The 23,840-nt window shown below is 54.6% G+C and overlaps 1 protein-coding gene across 1 annotated transcript in view; it reads left to right on the top strand.

Moving 5' to 3' along the window:
* The first annotated feature begins 338 nt into the window (after positions 1-338).
* The window catches only part of FGF1 (fibroblast growth factor 1), a 29,795-nt gene continuing 6,293 nt past the window's right edge, over positions 339-23,840 (top strand). The window contains exons 1-2 of the mRNA XM_075103023.1: positions 339-531; positions 21,711-21,904. Of these exons, the coding sequence (XP_074959124.1) occupies positions 21,736-21,904 (169 nt within the window). The 5' untranslated portion in view covers positions 339-531; positions 21,711-21,735. The remainder of the gene's footprint in view (positions 532-21,710; positions 21,905-23,840) is intronic.

Here is a 23,840-nt window from a genome sequence, read left to right as displayed (position 1 = left end):
CTGGCCTACAGCCCCCGCTTGCTCGCCTGATGGGTCACTAGCCCGCAGCCCCCGCTCGCCCACCCAACAGGTCACTGGCCCGCAGCCCCCGCTCGCCCGCCGGGCGGGTCCCTGGCCTGCAGCCCCCACTTGCCCACCTGGTGGGTGAATAGCCCGCAGCCCCCGCTCGCCCGCCGGGCGGGTCCCTGGCCTGCAGCCCCCACTTGCCCACCTGGTGGGTGAATAGCCCGCAGCCCCCGCTCGCCCGCCGGGCGGGTCCCTGGCCTGCAGCCCCCACTTGCCCACCTGGTGGGTGAATAGCCCGCAGCCCCCGCTCGCCCGCCGGGCGGGTCACTGGCCCCGCTCGCTCCGCGGCGCTGCGGGGGGTGGATGCGATCGAGCATCGCCGCCCCCTTCCCGCACCCGCCCCGGCATCCTCCTGCCGCCGCGAGGCAGCTTTTCACCATCACCATCATTTTTCTCTGATTTCCCCCCTTTCCCCCGTTTCTCGCCGCGCCGCAGCCGGAGGGAGGGAGGACGGCGGAGCCGGCGGTAGGTGCGGGGGGCGGGCGGGGCGGGGGGCGCGGGGCTGGGCCCCCCCCGGACCCCCACGCGCGTTCGGGAGCCCCCCCGCAGGATGCTCGGGCTCCCGCGGGGGGCGGAAGGGGGGTCGGGAGCGCGGAGGTGGGCGGGGGGGGGGGGGGGGGGGGGGGCGGGGTCCCTCCCCAGGGACAGATGTAGGGTCTCAGGGGTGCTGCTCCCCCCCCCGACCCGGCCAATCACCCCAAACCCCGCAATGGGCTGCAGACCGCTGCCCCCGGGAGAGGAGGGCTGCCAGAACCAGGAGTGTTATTTCCAATGGCAATCGCAAATTTGCTGCAAATTAACCTAAAGCTGTGGGCAGAAGCCCGGATCAGAATTTGAATTGGAATATTAAAAAAACGTTTTAAATTGCAGAACACGATATTTCAACCATTAAAAAAAGAAAAAAAAAAAGAAAAAAAAACCAAAACAAAGCAAGAAAAAAACCAAATAGGAAGCTTGTTGAAGTGACACAGCAATATAAAATGGTTCATTTTTGATGCAAAACCCTCATAGTTCCTTAAAAAAAATAGTCCTTGGGCCTACTGTAGCCAGACACCCAAGTCCTACTGAAAAATATGTTTTGATTTGCATAAGATTTTCTAAGTTCAGATCTTACTAGCAGTAACTGCGTGCAGCCAACCTGTGCTCCCTCTGACCTTTTCCTGCCCAAAGGGGTAAATGCTGAGCATCGCCTCCTCTTCCTCCCGCTCTGGAGCCACGGCTCAGGGGGCTGTTCCAGCATCCCCATGTCCCAGCAGCGTTTGGGATGGGTGCTTTCTTCTGGGGCATCCAAGCTGGTGGGGAGGGGTCAGGACCCGGGCTGGGAAATGCTGGTGAGGGAGGTAAGCAAAAAATGAGTAAGATTAGTGATCGAACAAGACAAGATGGAAGCACGGTGGGACAAATTCTGCTTGTACAACCAGCCTGGTTTTCTGGCCCGCCACCCAGCGACACCCTGCTCTGTGCCTGTGCCATATGCGCAGGCGCACCCCGAGCCGGCCCCACACCCTGCTTTGGGCACGCACCCCTTGCTTTGCCCAAGGGCTTTGGTTTCGGAGGCTGAGCACCGGCTGCAGCCCAGGGTGCTGCTGCCGTGTGGGTGGCACATCCAAAGGTGTCTCGGGGTCTCGTGTGTGAGCTGGTGCCCGCAGCCCAGCCCATCACTCAGAGGTACCAGTACCCCCCAGCGCAGCCCATCAGCCCCGCCAGCAGCCCTTCAGACAGCTGCTGCGGCCAGCCCGGTGGGAGCATCCCCTCGCTACTCCCCTGCCCCTGGGTTTGCTCCCTGCTCCAGTGAAAGGTGTGGGTGAGGACCCCAGCGTCATCCCCATCCCCACTGGCTCCTGGACCTGACACACTGGCTGGGAGATGGGCTGCTAACAGCGATCACGGGGAGCTCAGGCACCTCTCAACCCCTGCGGCAATCATGAGGCATATGGGGAGATGGGCACAGACAGAGGTCTGGAGTTTAAGCGGCTCCTAAGGGCAGGACTGGGCTCAGTGGCGATAAGGCAGCGCGATGTCCAAATGCTCTCCCTGCAACGCCGGGTCGGCCCCGCTTCCTCCGGCCGCTGGAGCGGCTGCTCCGAGCCATCGGGATGCGCAAGAACACGAACTTTGGATGAGGGCTGGAGAGAGTTTGGGTCCACAGAGGTCTCCAGCCAGACCCAGAGCTTTACAAGGCCTTTGGATAAACTTTCCTTCCCAGCTCCACCCCAGCCCAGGGGATAGACTTTCCCTCCCAAGCTCCCCAAATGACTTTGGCCTTCCTCCCACTCCTGAGACCTTGATCTTCCTCCTAACCCAGGCAGCTCATCATGCAGCTGGCTACGGCTCCTTCAACTTTATTCTGCATCAGCTGCATGGCTGTGCTCCTGCCCGCTGCTCCTCGAGCCGAAGCCCCGTGGGTGCCCGGGACTCCCATCCTCCGGCACAGCGGCGCCGGGGAGCTCTTAGCTCTGTGTCTCCCTGTGGCTGCTTTGTCAGGGTTTTCCCCTTTGCCAAAAGGCACGAACAAGCCAAGAGGCTCAGGGAGGTGGAAGGGGAGCGGCGGCGATGTGTGGCCCCAGGGAGCAGCGGGGGCGTGCAGGGGCTCGGCCGTGCACAGCACCTGCGCCCGCCCAGCCGGGGCAATTAGAGCTTGCAGCAATTTGTATTTATATTTGGCATCTTTGGTTTGGCTCAGATAGCAGTTAGCAGCTCAGAGCGTAGTTGTAATGAGGAGTTAGGGCTAAGTCACAAGGCCCATAAGGATAATAGTTGCTGCGGTTTTATTTCAGTCTCTTTCTTCTCATTTCAATGTGCTTCCAAGGGTGCGCTCATAGAAGAGACCAAACCCAGAATTTCAAGCACCTTCTTAAATATTTGTTGTCTCCTTTGACACAAAGTCAGAAATTAAAAAAATAATACCAGAACTTAGGACTTAGAAAGGACCTTTCCCACTCCTCTGCGCTCCCGGCTTCTCCTCCCTACCGGGCTTGTCTCTACCTGTTGCACGGAAACTCCCCGGGGTCATTTTGGAAGCACCACTGCCCCTTCCCTGCAGAAATCAGCCTCCTTTCAGCTGCGTGCAGTTTCCACCAGCTCCTAAGTGCTGGATGTGGCCCTTAATTAGCGCAGGAACCCAACCAAACCGCAAATGCTTCCATCCATTTCTCAGCCAGCCCATATTTGCGTGAGCCACAGTCTGGGGGAGGAGGCACCAAGAAGGACTTTTAAGAGACATTGCAATCCCGAACCACAAGCGCACGCATTTCAACAGGAAACAAGGCTAGCTTTAGGGTACTAATTAGAGAAAGAAAGTCATAACTTTTCAATGAGGAAGCAATTACCGATTTTTATTTTAATGGTGTAATAATTGCTAGCTGGTGATTGAGTCAGTCCTGATCTCGTGCTGCTTGTGGATCCCGGGCTCGCCATGGGAGGGTCTGGCTTTGCAGGGCTGCGTTCATGCTTGGGGCACCCACGACCACCCTCCAGACGAGGTTTGCTGCGGGTGCCGGGGTGGCTGCGCACACCCCCTCCTCTTGCCCTGCCACGGGAGTGTGAGTCTGCTTTGCAGGGGGATTTTCCTCAGCATCCCGCGCAGTAAAACCCCTCACCTGCACTGCACCACCCTCCCCTCGGCTCTGCACACCCACGGGGACGGAGGGTTATTTCTTACTCACCTAGTCCAGCACTGGTCAGGCCTGGCTCTTCCCTTTGAGTCTTTTTTTTGTCTGCAAATATTTGCCTCGATTTGCCAAGCATGAGAGGACTGCACAGGGCCAGGGAGGGCTGGGTGATTTTCCTCCATACAGGGCAGATACAATTTTCTGGTGTTTATTTGCCGTGGGAAGCGGCTCTCTGGGGCGAGGAGCGGTATTTGCTGCCCGTCTGGCCAGACCCAGCGCAGCCGACAGCGGCGCAGGCTGGGAGCCTGCTGTCCCACCGAGACCTTCGTGCTCTTCGGTTCAGGTGCTTCACGTGGTGCTGGGCCAGAGTCCGTCCATTTTCAGGCGCTTGGCAAAGGCTTTGAGGACTGGTCTGTGCCTGAGGAGGGCACCCAGTGGTGCATGCGCCCTGGGGGGCAGCTGTGACGTCCCGTGCCCCATGTCCCGCAGGCTCCAACCCAGACCGTCGCCAGGCTCCGGTTACAGGCTGGTAGCGCATTTGGTTACCTACGAGAGACCCTCTCGGGGCTGGGTGACCCACTCTGTGTGCGCTGGAGATGCAGGTCCCAGCAGGAGAGCAAGAGCCCCTGCCCATGACTCCCAGCTCTCCTGGCAAACGTCTGACGATGATTTAGGTGGGGGAGGAGGGGTGAAGGGGACCTTCTCCACCACCCACAGCTTCAAAATTAATTGCAAGCACCCTTTAAAAAGAGCCAGATAAAATATGCTTTTGGGTTTTTTTTCCCCTTAACAGAACAGTCGACTTGCGCACACTGGTACAACTCAGATAGCCTTTTCTAAGCCCAAATTTCTTGAGCCTCTGACCCTCACAGGCTCCCTGGACCTGCCAGTCCCCAAACGCCTCCTGGCGTCACCTGCTGCAGCAGCAGCAGCAAACACCACCCACAGCCAGTGCAAACCTCTGCTGCGCTCGGGGTGCCAGCGACGGCAAGGCCCGGGATCGTGCCCGGGGAGGGGAGGTTGTCCGACCCCCGGGGAGCAGCGGAGCACAAGCAGTGGTGCAGGACACAGCTGCTGGCAGCCACATCCCTGCATGTTGCCACCGGGCTGCTGGCTGGAGGGTGATGGGGCCGAGGAAGTAAATGCATGGGAGCACACACATATTACAGAGCCTTCTATTAGCTTTTGGCTTCTGCTTAGCAGGAATTAAGATTACCAAATGAAAGGTGCTGCCTCTCGGAGCCTGGCGCCGTTTCAGTGTGCAATCCATCACGAGGGGCTGTGGGAGAGGGGAAGAGCTGCAGGAAAGCGCAGGGAAGGTGGCTGGCGATGCCCTGAGCCCTGGCAGCCCTGGAGGTGCCGGGGCAGCTCCCGTCAGAGTGCGGGTATCAGCCTCGCCCTGTATCATTTAAACACCACTTTGGGGTAATTGCACAGCGACCTCTGAAAATACAGCTGGGTCTGCGATCATCTAGCTGCTTAACTGCAGGAGCGGCACCTCCCTCTCCAGAACGGCAGGAATGCCAGATGCAGAAATGTCACAAACATTTACCCATTGCTTTAAACAGCTCACTTTCGGTCGTCCTTAATTTTGTAACCCTCCAAATCACAGGAGTTTGGATGAGATGAATGTACTCCTTTCTAAATGAGGGTTCAGAAATAAGAGGTTGCAATGAATGGTGGGAAAAGATGAGCATTAACAACAGGTGAAACCAAACCTACCACCAGCTACAAATTCCCAGAAGGCAAAGCCTGCCTGACACCAGGATCCCTCTAACCACGACCTGCCCCAGCGCAGGCACGGGCTCAGCCCACGGGGACAGTCACGGCCACCGGGAATCTGCAACTGGAGTAGACCCAAGGGAAGCATCCTCCACGTTTGGCAAGCAGGGTGCCAGCAGAAAGCCAAGGCGAGAGGCCCACGGGCGCGGCCCCGGGTGCGGGCAGAGCTGTGGGGCAGAGGTTCAAGGCTTTTCTACCAGAAAACCCCAGACCTGAACTTTCTCAGGCAAACCAGCTGCCACCAGCAACACGCTTAAAACGCAATATATGCTGGGGCATATTTGACCATGCAACTGAGGGAGACCACAACCAGGGCCTTGAGACACGGGTTAGCACTTGCACTGTATCTTACAAACCTTTTTTGTTACAAATGGGCAATGACTCGTGATGGGGGCATTTTTAGAAATCCCGTATACGTTTTGTGCCACTGCAGAACTGTAAGTGATTATCGTTTGGGTTGCAGGCCTGGCTACGTTTGTCTTTCCAACGGCTCACAATAGAAATCTCTTTGCAGAAGAATTTGTTGAAAACCAGTTCAGCGAGAGAGAGAGAGAGGAACTATTGCTTTGTCATGGCATCTCTGCCCCGGCGTGTTGTGTGACCTTCACGAACGCAGTAATCCTCCCTCTCTCCCCATTTGTTACAGACACCTGACTCAGTATTTCTCAGTATTTTTTTGCCTTGTTCGAACATCAGTGTCTGTTGTTTTAATGCTGCGGGAGAACAAAAGCACAGGCTGAGGCCTTGCAGAGTAGTTGCAGAAGCAATCAGTGACTTGCAGATTTCATAAACTCCAAACGCTAATCTAAGCGTAATGTCGTTAACACGGCGGGGCGGCACTGCCCTCCCGAGGGACGGGCACTCACACTTTGTGCTTGGGTCGGAGGCAGAGGCAGGTCTGCAGGGTGCAGAGTACCCGGCATCTGAAGGGAACAAAACTCTGGCCACCACAAACCCTTTCTTTCTCTTTTTTGTCCTTTTTCTTTCTAAAAGCTTGCTCACACGCTAAGGAAAACAGTGTAACAAGAATGCTTCATTTTCCCAGCTGCTAAAGGTAAAAGCTAACACAGGCCCTCAAAGAGTGCCATGGTTAATATTTATTAATTCCTTTCAAAAATAGCGAACACACAGCCAGTGCTAAATATTATGCTATTAACCCCAGCACAGCGTCGTAGCACACATCCATGGTCCAGCCTAAACCCTAACCTTTGTTTTAATAAGGTAACAAAACCCACCCTTCTGGGTCTTAACTAACTCAAAAGTGAATTCAGACGAGCCCCATTTCCCCTTCTGTTTGTGCTTTCCCAAACCCCTGGGTCTGACCCGTCCCAGGATGAGACAGAGGCACTTTAAGAGGAATGAAATCACCCCAGAAAACTGCATCCTCCAGAGTGGTGCCAGCAGAGAGAGAGATAAAAATGAGAGGAGAGCAGAGGGGAAAAACAGCGATTAAAGTGATCTGGTGACCGAAATAGCGCTGCACACAGAGTCGCGTACTGCTGTGGAAAAGGCAGCTCTTCCAGAAAGCTGGAAACCTGAGGAGCACGGAAGGGAATCCATCACACCGAGCGAGCGAGCCTGGAGCTCCCTGCGGCCACGGGGCACGGCTCCACCGCCCAGTGCCGGGCTTTAAAGCACAGGGCAATAATTACGGTCACCGAGCAATTATCCTCTTCCTCCTTCAAGGCCAGGTGCAGAAGCTGCCACGCCGTGCCCGGCCGCAGGGCCCAGCACAGCTCCTGCCACCGCTCACCCTCGCAGCCCGTGGGTTTGGCATGAGAGCAGCAAACCCTCCCGCCGCGCTCCTCTGCTGCGTAACGCTGGGCTGGAAAATTCACAGCTGCTCCTACCTGCCACCTCGCACAGCCCCCCTGCAGCCGCAGAGCCTTTTGCCGGGGTGCCTGCTGCCTGCATACCCCCTTACTGGGGCGTGCACCTCCTTACTGGGGTTCATGCTGCCCCTGCATCCCAAACCCGCTCCCCCGCCCGGGAAAGGCACGCGGAGCGAGCAGGCTGCTCTGGGATGGACCAAGCAGACATCTCATAGGCAGCATTGTTAAGCCCGAGGCTAGATCTGAGCCTGACAGCTAATCCTGAAGACAAAGATTAAAAAAGAGGCAGAAAAGGGCTTTCCGCATGAAACGTTTTGCAGGGTGCAGGAGCCGGGCTGGCTGCTGTGCCCAAGGGTGCCAGCGCCAGCCCTGGCTCTACACCAGTGACTCAGAGGGTGACATCCAAAACTCTTTTGTCCCCTTCAGACTCATTTCTGGAGCGGTGTTGGCCTCTCCGACTCATCCTCCCAAAGACTTCCCCTTTGCCCACAACGGTCTAGACACACATTTCATAAATGAGTCATGACTTTCTTGTGCTCATAAAGTCTGCCCTTGCTTCTGGCTCTTAATTTAGATCTGTATTGTACTTCAAGAGTCGAAATCTGGGCATCAGCTTTGACCTCGGCTCTCTTCTTCCCACATCTCTGGAGTTAGTAACTCCGCCTGTCCCACCTCCAGACGAGCCCTGCCAGCGCCCACCCATGCAGGGGCCTTGTTTCTGCCTGAAGCCTGAGCTCACCATCAGCACCTCCCAGAGCAGCTTTCACCGCTGCCCTCTGCAAGCCAGAGACCGTGGCTGGATGGCTTCTCCTCCAGTGATGTCCTCAGGCAGCCCAGCACTGCTCAGGGACGACCTCCTGGTACCCAGCATCGCCTGTGACCTTCCACGCCGACCCCATTGTCCTCCACCCACATGTCCCTCTGCACGGACGGGGCCGCAGGGAGAGCTGCTCTCCCCCCGGCACCCTGCGACAGCGCTCCTGCACCCCATCATGCCCTTCCCTGGGCTCTGCGAGGGGCACCGACCACCCCGAGGTGAAGCCAGCCCCGGCGGTGGCCCGTGCGAGGTGCACAGTCGCCCTTATGGGCTCCCACCCAGCATCCCCAGCCCAGCTTTGCAGGCAGGCAGCTTTGGGCCACGGCCACCCTCACTTGCTCGGGGGGGGAAGGCCCTGAATTACACACTGAGCCTGTCTGATCTGTGCTCCGGTCACAGAACAAGAGCAGGAGCCCCGAGCGAGTTATTTCAGTTTGCTCTCATCCCGCGCTGCCCGGGCGGACAGGAGGGGGAGATCTTTACCGTGACAAATCCAGCCTGTGCAGCAGAAGACGAACTATTCGCTTATACCAGAGACATTCTGCACACCATAAAGCCCCCTGAAAGTGATGCCGACGGTTGGAGCTCAGCGCCGGACGACCCGGCTGCTCCCTGCACGTCCCCCCTGCCACACGCTGCCTGGGGCAGTTGCACACGCGTGGCCGTGGGCACAAGCGACCTTTGCATCCCTGCTCCGTGCAAGCAGGAGCTGGATCACCCCGTCCCCTCCGTGCGTTTCCAAACCCCCCCACCCCAGACCTTGCGCAGGGCCGTTCCCATAGCCGTGGCCTGGCAGCTCCCCAAAGCGGCTCTGCCTTTCACCCACTGATGATTATTTTTCTCCAGAGAGGTCACTCGTTAATCCTCTAACAGCTGCACATCTTCACAGGGCATTTTTATGTTGCACAGAAGGATACTACTCGCTTGGGTACATTTTCCACTGGAATTTCCATCTCCCCTCATACTTGAGTTTCAATTGCAGGTCAAATCTCGGACATAAAATACAAGTATTTAACATCAAGTAAAACACCCTCCCTTCCCCTTCCTTAATATTCCCTTTGCTGCAGGGCGTTCTAAAAAGCTTCCAACTGATGGGAAGAGTTTACTAACTCCTAAACGCTGAGTGGGGGTTTTGTGGCTTGCACCTACCCCGGTGCAGATGCGATTGTCCGCGGGCGCACGCGCGTGGGGGCCACACGAACCGCAGCGAATGGTGCCGGCAGTCAGGGGATGCTCATTTAGCCCCTGGGGACCCCGTACCCCAGCGCAGGGGCTGAATGCCTGGCTCCTGAGGAAGAAAAAGATAAAAACCCATCAGGGTCCTGGCTGCGGCATCCCTGGCTGGGCAGGCAGGGACAGCAGCTGCTGCTCCCCAAACCGTGGAGCTGGCACGCAGCAGCTCGGTGCCGTCGCCCGAGCCCGGCTGCCCCCATCGCCCCTCTCCAGGCTGGCTGCTCCGTGCCCAGGGCTTCTGAGAGCGGCTGCCCTTGGGGCGTCGAGCTGGACCTTCGCCTTGGGGCTCGCTGACCGGCTCCTGCTGAGCAGGGCAGCTGGCAGCATCGGGAGTCTGGGGGATGTTGTTGTGTGCATCAGCCCTTTCCTGCCCACGTAGCCCTGTGAATAGGGGATGTTTGTACCCTAAGACCAGCCGGGTTTTGAAGGGGGAAGCTGCGTATACCAGGATGCATTTATGTAATTTTTTAAAATTCATGAATTGCACTGAGACACTCCATAAACATGTAAAACATTAACACCGGCATTCAAAGTCCCTGCAAGACCCACATCACTGCAGCCTGCTCCTGGCACTCTGGTTATTCCGGGGCCATGAGCAGCCCCCGTGCCCGGCCACTGTCATGGTGCAACAAGGACAGCAACACTCACATCCCAAGGGAGCTGCGAGGCTGCCTGCTTTGTCCCAAAGTTTTTTGGTTTAGTTTGGGCTTTTTTTCCACTTAGACAATCCAGGGCATTCTTCTGCCTCCCATCATCACTAGCATCCTCGGCTGCACCCCTGTGGGCCAGCGTGACCCCATGGCTTTCCCCTAAACCGGCTGTGGAAACACCGGGAACGACAAACATCCCCGCGTCTCTAGACTGCCCACGCGGGAGCTGGAAATAACCAGCGTGGGTGTCACCTCCGCGGAGAGCACTCTGCAAAACGCTCTGCTACGGCAGCTGAGTTTCATCAGGTAGCTAAAATTGCAGACTTCTCTCCTGCAATGTGCTTTTTATGGTGGTTTGTTTACGGAGCTGAGAAAGGGTAGAAGAACCTTCAAAAAAAAAAAATATCCCCTTGCCTCTGAGGGTACCGTTATGGAAACCCGCGGCAGCGTCCGAGGCAGGGCACTATTTTCCTTGGAGCGGCGCAGGAGCGGCCGCCTGCTCCTGCCTGCTGACACGCAGCCTGCGGTCGCGCTGCCTTCCCCACAGCTGCCCCGGGAAGGGCCACATTGGTGCCCCACTCTTTACGGACGCAGGTGCCTCGGTGTGCCCCTGTCTGGGCCAGGGAGGACCAGAATTAGGGCTGTATCTTCTACTGAGCTCTGACGCGTCCTGGTGTGTGATTCATGCTCCTTTCTAGGCTGGAAATGAGGGTGACAAATGGATGCAGCGACCATGGGCCTCCAGAGCCACCCACTGCCTTCAACTGAGAACCCCTCAATTTTTGCCTAAAGATCATGGGTCAACGCAGCGACCTGTCTGGCTCTGCAGACAGCAAGAGGTGGAGACGCACAGCTTCTCTCGCTGTTTACTCCAGTGGAGAGTTATCTATGACTAATTAGTCTGGGGGGTTTTGCTGACCGTCTCCTCTACGCTTAATATGATTAACTTTGAGCTTGCCTCGCTCCAATCTTTCATTTGAAACTCCCCTTGCATGCTCTTATGTGCTGCAGTTTCACACTGTAAGGCATTTTATCCAGCCCTAAAGTCACACAGATCAGAAAATTATTATCTATTGGAGGATTTTCCTGGTAACAGCAATTACTATCTCAAGCTTTTGTTGTACTATTAAGTTATTGAGCAACAGTGTGCACAGGAAAACACAGCCCAAGCTGTTTACTCTGGCAGCTCAGAGAAAAAAGCAGGCATTAGCATCCGTAGCTACTAGATGCTGAATTTAAAATAAGATATCAAGCAGCAGAATTAGGAACAGAATTCTTCCAGCCAGTTTTCCTTAGAACTTAGCAAGACAAGCAATATAGTCCTTATACAAATATTTCAGAATGAACATAATTAACTCCCTGTGCATTTTCAGCGTAGTAAACCACTGCTGAGCTTATGGTGAACCCAGAAACCAAGTGATTTTCCTTGGAACAACCGAAACTGAGACTATGCTGGAGGAGGTTTGATTTCTGAGTGATGATATGTCTACTGATGGTTAACCACGAGGATGGATGTGGGGTTTCGTTTGGCCTGGAGATGAAACCCTCAATTCCAGCATCCTCTGCTTCTTTGGGGAAGGACATGGTATGAAGTCTGAACCCAAACTCAAATCCCAGTTTTGAAGCCTGAGCCAACCCTTGATTGAGCTTGGCCACCCTTCAGAGGGCCAGCTGCAGGAAGTGTTGCATCTGACACCATGTGAAAATTCCTGCTTTTCGCTCCTAATTCAAGCCTCATGCCTTATTAGCAACAGCACGGTGAGGTGTCAGACCCATCTGAGCGCTGAGAGATTGGCGAGGGCTGGTGGAGGGTGAGCAAGAGGAGCATGACCAGGCACATACCCGAAGCAGGGCCATCAGCAGGAGGTTTTGCTTGGGATGGGACCGGGGCTCAGCAGGGACTTGGTACAACAGGAGAATCACATCAGCCCCTTGGTGCAGAAGCACTGCATAGACTGAAATTTTGGGGCTAGAATCTGTCATTTGGTGTCAGCTGCTGGTTCTACCAGGCGGAGCAGGCCTGCAAGCAGAACAGCTCCCCACTGCAAGCAGCCACGCATTTGCATCTCCCCTATCAAAAGGAGGGGGGGCTCCAAGAGACAGAGAGAATGGAGGAGAGCTGGAGAAAAGCACCCATAACCAGACCAGCAAAACAAAGTCATGACAAGCCAGCCCGTGGCCAGGAGCGGCGGCGGCCGGCGCTGCCGACTGTCCGTCCATCTGTCCGTCCGTGGGCGCGTGGGGCGGGAGCTGGTGGCCGCGGGGCAGCCACACCTGCAGCGCGAGCCCAGACAGCCCCGGCGCTCCTCCTTTGTGGTCTGGCGTTTTTCCCAGTGTCCTGCACGGACACCGGGGGCGGGTGGCAGGGGGGGACGGTGACATTTGCAAGCCGGGTGAAGTGTCACCCAGCTTAACCTCCCTGCCTGCCGGGAACTGGGCAGTGGTCCTGAGTGGGTCCTGAGCCACCGTCCCCATGGCAGGGACCCCGCCGCGGGGACCCCTCACACCTAGGGGCTGCTGAGCAGGAGCTGAGGGGGGAGATGCCACTTTGCCCCTCCATCGCCACGCAGGGGCACGCCGAGTGCCCGCCTGCCCAGAAGGGTTTCCTACATCATCACAAAACATTTCAACCAACAACAGCCGACTAGTTTTTACAGCAGCCTTTGTGGTTTCCAGTCCCTCCAGATGATTTTCCCCTTGGAAGCAAAACACAGGCAGACCCACGGAGGAGAGGTGTGCACAGCCGTGCACTGAACCACCCACTGCCCGGTGGCGAACACGCAAAACAAGGTACCTGCACCCAGTGCGTCACCTCTGGGTCCTCAGCAGCCTCAGCAGTCCACAGCCATACTCCTTAGGTGCCAGAGACAAGACCATGAGGACTGCATAACTCGTGGCACGTGTTAATGGCTGCTCCCAAGTGGTCCCACGTGCCGGTGCATCTCGGTCTGCACGAGCGAGGTGCTGGGAAGCAGCACTGCAGCAAAGCACAGGAGAAGGGGTGATGCTTCACACTGGTCTTAGCACGAGCCTGCAAAGGGGAAAGGGCACTTGTAAAAGGCAGGCAGTGTGTGCTGTCTCCTGGAGGGAAGGGGAAACCCTCGGTGCCTTTTGTAATGAGGGTGCCTGTGACAGTGCTACTGGGGCAGCAGAGCCCACAGCGAATCCCCTGGGATGAGAGGGCAAACACTGGGTGCAGCTGGGCCCTGGGCTGCTCCCGGCTGTCACCCCTCGCCAGCGGCAGCACAGCGGTCGCAGCCACGGCTCTGGCCCTGGCAGCCCAACCCTGGACCCACGGTCCTTGCTCGGACCCTGGGCCCCAGGGAAGAGCTGCAGCTCCAGCACTGAGTGCGCTGCAATGAAAGCATCCGCCTGCGCTGGACAGACTGGCCTCACCGACGAACGTCGTGGTGGTAAATAGCTCTTTTCAAACTGGCAAGTTTTTACCTGTCACAAGTGGGGTTCCCCAGGGACCGATATCGGGCCCAATGTTATTCAGCATCTTCACAAGTGATCTGGATAACGGCAGCAAGTGTATCCTGGTGGAGTTTGCTGATGACACCAAGTTGAGCTGGGAAGCAGACACTCCAGACGGGAGAGCTGCTCTGCAGGGAGATCTGGGTAGGCTGGAAGAGTGGGCCAGCAAGAACCTATGGAGTTCAACAAGGAGAAGTGTAAGATCATGCACCTGGGAAAACATAATCCGGGAGCGCAGCACAGACTGGGATCCACCTGGCTGGAGAGAGCAGCTCTGTGGGAAGGGACCTGGGGGTCCTGGTGGACAGAAAGCTCAACATGAGTGAACAGTGGCTGCTGCGGCCAAGAAGGCCAACGGGATGCTGGGTTGCATCAACAAGGGCATCGCCAGCAGAGAGAAAGAAGCCATCATCCCGCTCTACTCAGCGCTGGTCAGGCCACACCTGGAGCTCTGTGTGCAGTTCTGGTCCCCGCTGTACAAAAAGGATGTGGCCAGGCTGGAAGGGGCCCAGAGAAGGGTCACCAAGATGATCAGAGCACTGGGAAGCTGCCATACGAGGATAGGCTGGGAGAGCTGGGTTTGTTCAGCCTTGAGAAAAGGAGGCTCAGAGGGGATCTCATCCCCATGTACCAGTACTTAAGAGGCAGCTACAAAGATGGAGACTCCCTTTTTACACGGAGTCACATGGAGAGGACACAGATTGCTCTTGGGGAGATTGTGACTGGACACGAGAGGGAAATTTTTCACAGTGAGGACAGTCACCATTGGAATAATCTCCCCAGGGAAGGGGTTGGCTCGGCCACGTTGGACACCTTCAGGAGTCGGCTGGACAGGGTGCTGGCTGTCTTGTCTAGGCTGTGCTCTTCCCAGAAAGGTTGGACCAGATGGTCCCTGAGGTCCCTTCCAACCTGGGATTCTGTGGTGTCCTAAAATGAAAGAGCTCTCTGCCTGGGGAGGGAGGAAGGGAGCCAGCAACCAGGCAGGGGAGCAACAGCCACCCCCGGCCTCCTCCCAATAACCAGGCAATTGCATTATCTCTCACCTCAATGCCCAAAGGTGTCCCCTTGGACGCTCTGGGTGCAACACATCTTCCACCCCATCCTTTGCTGGAGAGACTAAGCTTTTTGCGATTCTCCGACCAGTGTGTTCTTTCCGTACAGCAGGTCCCACGCATCTGGCTTGCTCTGGGAGTTAGCGCTTAAATCCCCCACACGAGGCAACGGGATTTGCTTCTGCAGCCAGCGTTGCTTGTGTACGTGTCCGTGGTCTTGGTCTGAACCCAGACAGGACACATGGGGCAAGACCCTCATGGCAGAGCTCCTGCTCTTGGGCTGGATCGACTCCTGGAGCTGGAACTGTAATTAAGTTAATTGCCAGGCTGCAGTAGGGTGTGGGTGGGGAGGTGGGAGAGGCTGGAAGGTAATTAGAAAGTGGATGCTGGCGGCACTTCCAGGAAGGGGGGACCAGCCCCCCAAACACATGCTTCCCAAGGGCTGGCACTGGGATAGGGTTTCCCCTAGGGCATCCCCAGTGGTGCTGGATTTTCTCCCTTTACCTGGAACCAGGTGCCCCGTTCTTATTTTTAAATGCTGCCTTCAAGGGATGGTGAGCAAAGGGACAGGTTAACCCCTGCTACAGTTCATAAGTGAGGGCCCCCCGTCCCTTCCTCCTGGGCAGGATGCAGCCTCTTCTTAATCTGCCTTTTCCATGATGCTCCTGGCGGTTATCATCAGCCTTGCTTCGGCAAGGAGCTCGCTCGCTCTTGCCATTAGAGATACCCACTCAGTGAATTGCTTAAAGTTTCACATTTACGCTCGTGTCTGTTTTACCTAACACAAATCCAGTGTGGCCCACTGGAATGGCTGTGTTTCCTGGTGGAGAGCAGGAGGTGATGACAGCAGGCATTAGTTAAATTAATTTCTACAGTTTTGGTCACACTTTATATGACATATTCCACTTTCAAAGGGTAAAACCTGACTGATAAATGTTTCATTAAGCAGTTAATCATACTGCTAGAGAAAAAAATCGCCTTGGCATAAACACTGACTAGAAACAAGCCAATGCATTCCGATGTGCACAATAGCTGATGTGCACAATATCTATTGCGTATTTATCATATGCTTTGCCTAAGCATTTATTAAGTCCTTCTAAGAGGAATCATAGTCCAAGGGATTGAAGCCGTGCCTTGCACTGCCAGCCCTTCAAAGGGAAGGCAGCCCTTGCAGGGTGATGATAACCCCAGGCTCACTGGGCTGCACCTCTTGAGGCAACCAGTGCACGAGGAAACCTCTTGCTGATCTCTAATCCTTTCCTGCGCAAGGAGATCCATCCCACGCAACGGATCTCTAAAACTTAGGATGAATAAAATCCCTGCTTATCTGAGAGGTGTTTACTCTGCCCGCCCAGGGAGTTCTTGGATCACCCCAAAGCCGTACCTGTCAGCCCAGCACTAAGCACTGGGAGCTTCAGGAATCCCTCTGGACAGGCAATGGGTGGAGGAAAGCCAGAGCCTGAATTCCTTAAAAGTATTTTACTTGTTGTAAGTGCTTTCCAGTCCCATCCGTAGCGGTTGAACTGCCTGGGACGTGACTGCTCTATCCAGGTGGCTGCAGCCAAAAGTGGGAATGGGAAACGAGCCCATCAGGAGGCGATGCTGTCTGATCACAGCTGAGTCACACACCCTGGAATAAATATGATTTCTGCTTTAATGGAGAAAATAACACTTTCCAAAGTGAAACCGATGGCAGTGTTTCCACTAAGCTCACCAGAGCCTGATTCAGGAGACACTGATCTCATTAACTGAAGTCTGACAAAACCTTAAAAGATTCCTTGGTTTGGCTGGCTTCTCACCTCTCTGGAGCTTTCTGGGTGATCTTTAGCTGATCAGCTAGATGACAGTTGTGATTAACTGCACCCGTCATCGGTGCGTCCACACTTGTTCTGAAGGGGCGCTTACCAGAGTCTATCCGCAGCGTTTCTTTCCAATCTTATATAAAGGATATAAAGCCAAGGACAATTTTAATCTATTTGAGTCAACCTCCAGTCTTGTTTTAACCCATGGTAGGTGAGATATTTCTCGTCTCCTCCACATAGTAACCAGGTATTTTATATTTAAGGAATAAAAAATAGGCTCACCTTAGCCACTCTCCTCGCAGCTCCGGGACGACCTGTGGGACAGAGGCACTATTTGGGCGTCAGAGGCCGCGACGAGGCTGTGCGGGCGATCCAGCGTGCTCAGCTGCAGACACAGCGCCGGGGTCCACCATCCTCTTGTGCGCCGTGCTTTCACCAACGTGCAAAACTGCTGCGACTGATTTCAGGAAAATGTTTCTATTTGAGCAAGTCAGGAGGAGTTTAAAGAAAAAGGAGCGGAAAGGAAGTGTTGGAGGGATGGACAGGAAAGAAAAACAGGCAGAGACATTTTAGCAACAGGATAAGGGACCCCATCTCCCCACAGTTCCTCACTGCTCCTGGTCTAGGTAACCTTTGCAGTCTCTGACAAGGCGGCTCATTAAGCTACTAGCGAGCTGAACTGGTGGATGGAGGTTTGTGGGTGGTAGCGGGAGATGTTCGTCTCCCAGCTGAGAAGCAACAGCTTCCCATCCTCACGGTCTCCAGTCACTGTGTGCATACAGAGGGATAGCCAGACTGGGTAGGGGGCTAGTTCCCCTGGGGAGCAGGGACCACCGCGGGGACAGTCCCCTGGGCAGAGGGATGTGCCTGGAGTGTGCCCAGCTCTGCGGGAGCCCCACGGGACCCAGCATGGCTCCCCCCGGCTTGGCTCCTCTGCCGAGACGGCTACCGAAAACCTGGGGTGCTCACGGTACTGATGGGTGGTTAGTCTTAGCTGGCCACTAAATTTGTGTCACAGGAGACACAAGGGAGCCATGAAAATACCCTTGAAGCCACAAACAGCCCAGTCTGAGTGTGACCAGGCAATCCAGACGTGCAAAAAACCTTTGGGCCATTAGCAACCTCCCAGGCTGCCAAACCCTCATCAACACTGCCTTTGTAATGGAAGCAAAGGGGAGAACAGTATTATCTAGTGAAGTCTGCACTGATTTTTAAAATGGGAAGGGAAAAGGACCTCTCTCCTTTTCCACAGCTCCCAGCGTGCACTGTTTATTTCAGAGCTGACACAGAGTTCGCCTGTTATTGGCAACGGAACCGGCCCTCGATGCTCAGGCTCAGATGCTTGCAGAGTTTGGGATTTCACATCAAAGCCGCTGGTTTGGCCGCTGCAGCAGCAGCGGTCGGTGATAAAGTTTGGAACCAAACCCAAACTTCTCAGAATTTCACAGCTATTCCGGTCCCACACCGGGCTCATCTCTCCTCGCTGCTGCAAGGAGCACGCACGCTGCAGCGCTCCAGCCCCCAAAGTTCAGCAGGTCCTGGTTAAAATTAACAGTCGGGTTTAACTCTCTGTTTAAGGCGTTTTTTCCCTTCAGAAAGTTATTTCTGAGATTTGGGGGCTCCGACGTCTCCTTCCACAGCCCAGGAGGAAGAGCCGAGTGCCACCGGGCTGCTGGCGGGACCCTCTGCTCCCCGCGCCTGCAGATGGAGCTGGGGCCTCCCCAGGGCAGATGCGCCGGCTCCGGCTCCCGGTGATGATGCCATTCCTTCCCAGCAGTGGTTTTCTCTTAGGCAACACAGGACGGGAAAGCTACGGGCGTGAAGTGGACAAGCGAGGGGTGGGAGGAAGGAGGAGAGCCATGAACGCAGCTGGTCTTGGACAAACGCTCTCCAGGTCAGGCTCCAGCTTACTGTCCTAGCGCGAGCGGAGGTGTCAACTGCTCGGCAGCAGCCCTTGCCGCAGCCATCTCCTCTTGGAATATTCTCCTTTCTCCATGGGGCACCAAATAACTGCTGGAGTGTGGTGTCTCTCAGCTTAGCATCTTGGAGAGAGTTTTTGGTTCTGCTTCGAGCTATTTAATCATTTTGTTGGGCTTCTACCCAAAAAAATAAGGCCCTTTATGTTGTCTTTGGTTCAGGTTCTCTCTCTTTTTAATTCCCATAAAACCGTACCGTGTTCCTGCCAAAAGTATAATAGTAGGGCCATGAGTGGTGGTGTGTGTAGAGTGCCGACTCCACGGTCATAAAAGCATGAGGACAGCAATACTATTTAGCAAGGAGAGACAACGGGAGTGGAAAATAGTGTTCATTCAGCTTCTCCTGTGGAGTCAAAGGCAGCTGGCGAGCACCGAATGTGTTCTAAAAATAGCAAAAAAACCTTAAAGGAAGCATGTGAAAATGAAGCAGCCAGGTCCAATCAAGCTGCTCTCTTAAAGCTGTCCATAGATGCCCTTGAATGCTCAGACCTTCAGGTGACCGAGGGGAGCATCCCAGCCTGCTCCTCGCTCGCGCTGGCTGCTGCCTAAGCTTGCCGAGATCCTGACCTGAGCTCTAGGCTTTGGGATATTTGTTTCTCCCTTCTATCCGTCATCAACCCAGGAGGCTTCTGAGTGCCTTTTACCCTCAGCTAAAGGCTCAAGAAAAGCTTTAGTTCCAGTGAGTTACACAATACCACTGATCTCGATTAATGCTCAGTAAAGCACTAAAGCCTTATATACCACGCTGAACGACTTGAAGGCTTTTGTTCAGAGAAAGCTTGGCAGACACTTGGCATTAGAAACTGAACCACTACAAGAAAAGTATGATCTCATAACAGAAAAATACATTTGGGGACCAGACACTCTGAGAACTACCTGATATCAGCTGCCTGACAACTGTGTTAAAGAAGAAGCATCAAAGCTGCACTTAGCTAGTCCATGAGCCGCGTTGGATAGCCACCAGGACCCTAAGGCTTCTCCCGAGCTCTCGCGGGCTGCTTCACCACCTCATCACAGGATACCGGCGCCAGCCCATGCCATCACCTGCAGAAAGCACTTCCCAAAAACCCGGTCTGTGCCAAAGGGGGGATCTGCGAAGCTTTGCCCCTTCCAGCCACACAAAGCCTGAGCGCGCCGGCGCCGAGACGGGCACGGCTCCGTGCGCTTCAGGAGGAAGGGTGTCAGCAGAGGCGGCCGTAAAACTTGGTCAGAGTCCTCGGGAAAAGGCTGATGCTTTGGGCTTTGCAAACAGCTCCAGAGCTCTCCAAGCTTTGGGGAGATGCACAATATGGGGAGAAACTGGCCTGGAGATGGTTTTTAAACCTAGATAAGAACCAGAACAGCCGCCAGTGCAAAACAGCATAGAGCTGAGGAAGTGCTGGGCTGATAAGGTAACACTTGGTAGGTGTTGGTCCAGAAAACGTGACTTATCGAACAAGATTAACATGGTTCAGGAGAAAGGGCTGTGGGGAAAGGTTTTAAATAGTATCGCCCTGCATTTTGACTCTGTGTTCAGCTGTTGTAGTAGTGATTTAATACCTCCATCTGCAGCAAAACACGGGCTGACAGGAGGAAAGAGAAGCTGTTGTGAACCAGCAGCTGCCAGAAGGAACCGAGGCCTGGGATGGCAGGGAACATTTTTTCCTTTACAGTTGTTTTCCTCTCCCAGAAAATCTCTCTGTTCTGATAGAGACCCCAAGGGGACGCGGCTGAGAGTGAGGGATGGAGTCTATGTACTAACCAAAGCTGGTTGAAATGGCCGGGTGTGTTTCCAGCAATAGTGATGAAGTCTTTATTTCCAAGGTTTCAGCTTTCAGCAATCCAACTTTCATACATTTTTATCTTCTGCAGGCTTTTGGGATCCGCTTGAAGGAATAGTTTCCCCTCCTTGCAGCTGCATTTGCAAATTTACATACCTAAGAGTTTACAGCCAAACGTTTAGAGATATATATGTATATATACTTGTGTATGTTTGTATTGCAAAGAGTTGCAGCCCTTAATATCTCCCAGGTGACTCTTTAAGTACCATGGCAAACCCACGCAGTATGATACTGGCTCCATCCTGATGTTCCAGTAGCACAACTCAGTACTAAATAGACATTTTTACAATCTATAAATATATAATACATATAAACAGCGACTGTGTAATACTTCCCTTAATATAGCTATGGGAATACATTGCATTTAAAGTAATTTCCTGTATCTAGATTTATACCGTGCCCTGTCTTTCCATTCATAAATCCGCTTCTCTGTAAGCACTACAGAACTTTGTATATCAAGGACAGCATATTCATGGGAGTTCTTAAATGCAGTTCCTAGGCCAGAAACATTTGGATAAATCTGAGTACACCTGGGGTACACATGGGGCTCTGCTCCGCACCCACGCGGCACCTCCCAGCCCCACAGCCGCGGCCGCAGTTCTCACCCTCCGACATCCACAGCATCTTTCTGACGATGCCTTCAGGTTCTGGCACAATGTCTGCTTAAACGTGGCTCATGACCACACGGTGTCTCGCAAAACGAGGTTTCAATACGACCTCCGTGCGCTTCCCCAGTGCCCCCGGAGAGCACAGGAGTGCCGCGGGAAGGAGCGCTCTCACGAGGCGGTGGCTCATCGCTCCCGAGCGGCTGGTAGTGCCCATGCCCAGGTACAGCCTTCTGCGTCAGCCAGAGCTTTGCCTTTCCCTTTTAACCCCTGTTATTAAGATCAGGGGTGCACAAACCTGGTGTAATCTAGACTCAAAGTTCCTTTTCCCCACATGTTATTGGGCAGCGCACGGGTAGGTCTCCTGCTTGCTGCCCGGGCAGTGACAGCCTCCCGCCCCCCCGCTCATCTCCCACAATACCTAACATCATTCTGATCTTTAGCATGTGCGTGCCTCGGCCAGGTGAGATGCAGAGTGCCAAACATGAAGTAATATTTGCTATCTGGCACGCAGTATGTGTCGCAATACCTAGTCATAACCCTGTTTGAAAGTTATAATAGTGGAGAGCGTTATTAACCTGGGCTCCCTTCCTACCTCCTGTGGGTTTCAATCAGACACTGGGTGTTTTTCAAACCTTTTTTTTTTTTTTTTTTTGAGTGTATAATTTTAGTACGTACGTCAATAGAAAGCAGAAAGAAAACAGAATTTACTATGATAAAATTAAAAGGACAGAGTCCCTACCGCCCAGCTACACCCAGTGACGACCCCCCCACCCCAAACCTCCCACGCTGGAGGAGCATCACCTTTCGGGCTGTGTCACTGCCGGAGACAGCATCGGTGGTGTGAATCACCTGCCCCGCAGCCAGCCCGGGTACCAGCTGGGGACCACCGGGCTCCCTCCCCTCCCTTTAAAAGCCTGGCAGCAGCAGCGTGTGCCAAGCACTCGGTGCCGCCACCCCTGCCATACGCCGCCGCGTCTCTTGCAGCCCGGCCGCCGGGAGAGGCTGAGAGATGGCCGAAGGGGAAATCACTACCTTCACTGCCCTGACCGAAAAGTTCAACCTTCCCCTGGCGAACTACAAGAAACCCAAACTCCTGTACTGCAGCAACGGGGGCCACTTCCTACGGATCCTCCCAGATGGCAAAGTGGATGGGACCAGGGACCGAAGCGACCAGCACAGTAAGCAAACCCGACGGGGCTTCTCGGCCCTCCTCCTTGCTCCTATGGTTTTATCAGCCTTTATCAGCCGGGAAGGGGGGAGCTGGAAAAGATGGGCTCTGTGCCAGGCTCTCTTTTCTCCTGGTGGCAACACACCTTCCAGGAGTCAGCACGCACGCCAGACACACCTGTAGCCTGTACGCAGAGCCCGGGGAGGCATGGCATGTACACTGTTTCACATCTGCAGAAGTATTAAATCTGAAACCGGTTATCAAAATAATTGCAGGCAGGCAGACCATACAGGACCAAAGCGCTAACTGCAGCGCGGCCGGCTTAGGCAGCGAGCTGGCTGCAGCTGGAAAAAAAGGCTGAGGAGCAGCATCCTACACACGCACAGCCATCGCACATAATTCTATGGTATCTTTGCGTTTAATCTGGGTTAGAAGATTCAGCACAACAGCGGGCTGTGCCAATGCAGCGCTTCCCAGCGGCGCGCTGCAGCTGCGCCCCTTCGCGCGTCAAGTCGTGAGCCGGAGCGGGAGGCCGGGCCCCGATTCCTCTGTGCAGAACGGATTTTATCTGTATGTGCTGCACAGAGTGTCCCCTTGCCTTTGGGGAACTTCCCTCTCCCCTTATGCAGGTAAATTCCTGCAGGATGCAAAAGCCCAACAGAGGCAAGAATCAGGTGAGAGAGAGTTATTTTGTGACTTATGGCTTTAGAAATGCACTCAGTTACCATTCACCTTTTGTCTGAAAGCAAGAATGGCTGGGTCTATGCTGCAGCAGTTTCAAGACATTTTACGTGCGTCCGTGTGTCTCAAAGATTTAACGGGCCACCCGCGGCCAGAGTCTCCTCTTGCCCATCCCTGTTCCCTGCAGTCAGTGATGCTGGCAGCTCCAGCCCATGGGACACTGGGGACCTGTTCCCGGGACGAACTGCCCACGCAGATTCCAACACTCATCCATCCTACCACTTGCACATCCCACTGCCTCGCTAGGAGCACGTTGGTTCTCCGTGATTGGCATCAAAGTTCACCCTAGGAAGCTGGCACGACTTGCTCGCCAAAAAGTGCTGGTTTTGTAAGTGCTACTATTGCAAAGTGCTGCAGACTATCTGACGTAGGGCAAACTGTAATATAAAAAATTAATAATACCATCCTGTACAGCAAGGAAAGGCGCACGTTTGTCCCTTTGAGCAGCTGTCTGTGCCACCGAAGGCAGCGAGAGCTCTTTCCCTGCCCGCAGCTCACACGACCAAGCCAAGCTGCGGTGCTGAGACTCTCATGCTTTGATCAAGCCGCACAAAGCCGTTAGACGAGAGCTGAATACCTGGCCCGAGAAGCCCCTTGCCCTCGGCGGCTCTCCCTGCTGAGCCCATCCGCAGCGGGGCTGCGCAGAGCAACCCCCCTGGACGAAGCGCTCGGACGAAAGAGAAAACGGCTGTGCAAGGACAAAGACACAAGATCCAAGGAATCGGTTGGGAAGTTTTAAGCTTTTAGGGCTCTTACAGTTCCAAAATGCTTGAGAGGAGTTTTTAAACCGATGCCTGAGAAGAGCTGGACTGGCTGTGCAGCCACTCTCCCCGCGGGGCTCTGCGGGCAGCGGGGCCGGGCTCTTCCCCACCACCGCACGCCGCAGCTCTCAGTTCTCGACAGAAACCTCTGGGTACACCATATCCTGAACATTTTCTGGAATATAACTGGGACCTGCCAGGCTCCTAGCTGGTTAGAAAGAAGGGCTGGGAGGAGCCAACTCTGCCTTACAAATTCTAAGAAAAGCACTTTTATTTTCTTTAAACCACAAGCGTGGCTTTCTCCCCCAAACTTAACCTTTCTTCTTGTTATTGTTGTTTTAATGAAGGGCAGTTTATAGCAGAGTTTTAATTATAAAAGCCATTTCCCCACCGCTCACGCAGCACATGGCAGCATTGGGGGACAGGCGAGGATGAGCTCACCAA

Source organism: Phalacrocorax aristotelis, chromosome 8 (genome assembly GCF_949628215.1).
Source record: "Phalacrocorax aristotelis chromosome 8, bGulAri2.1, whole genome shotgun sequence".
Taxonomy (NCBI): Eukaryota; Metazoa; Chordata; class Aves; order Suliformes; family Phalacrocoracidae; genus Phalacrocorax; species Phalacrocorax aristotelis.
This window is presented reverse-complemented; position numbering and strand designations above follow the sequence as displayed.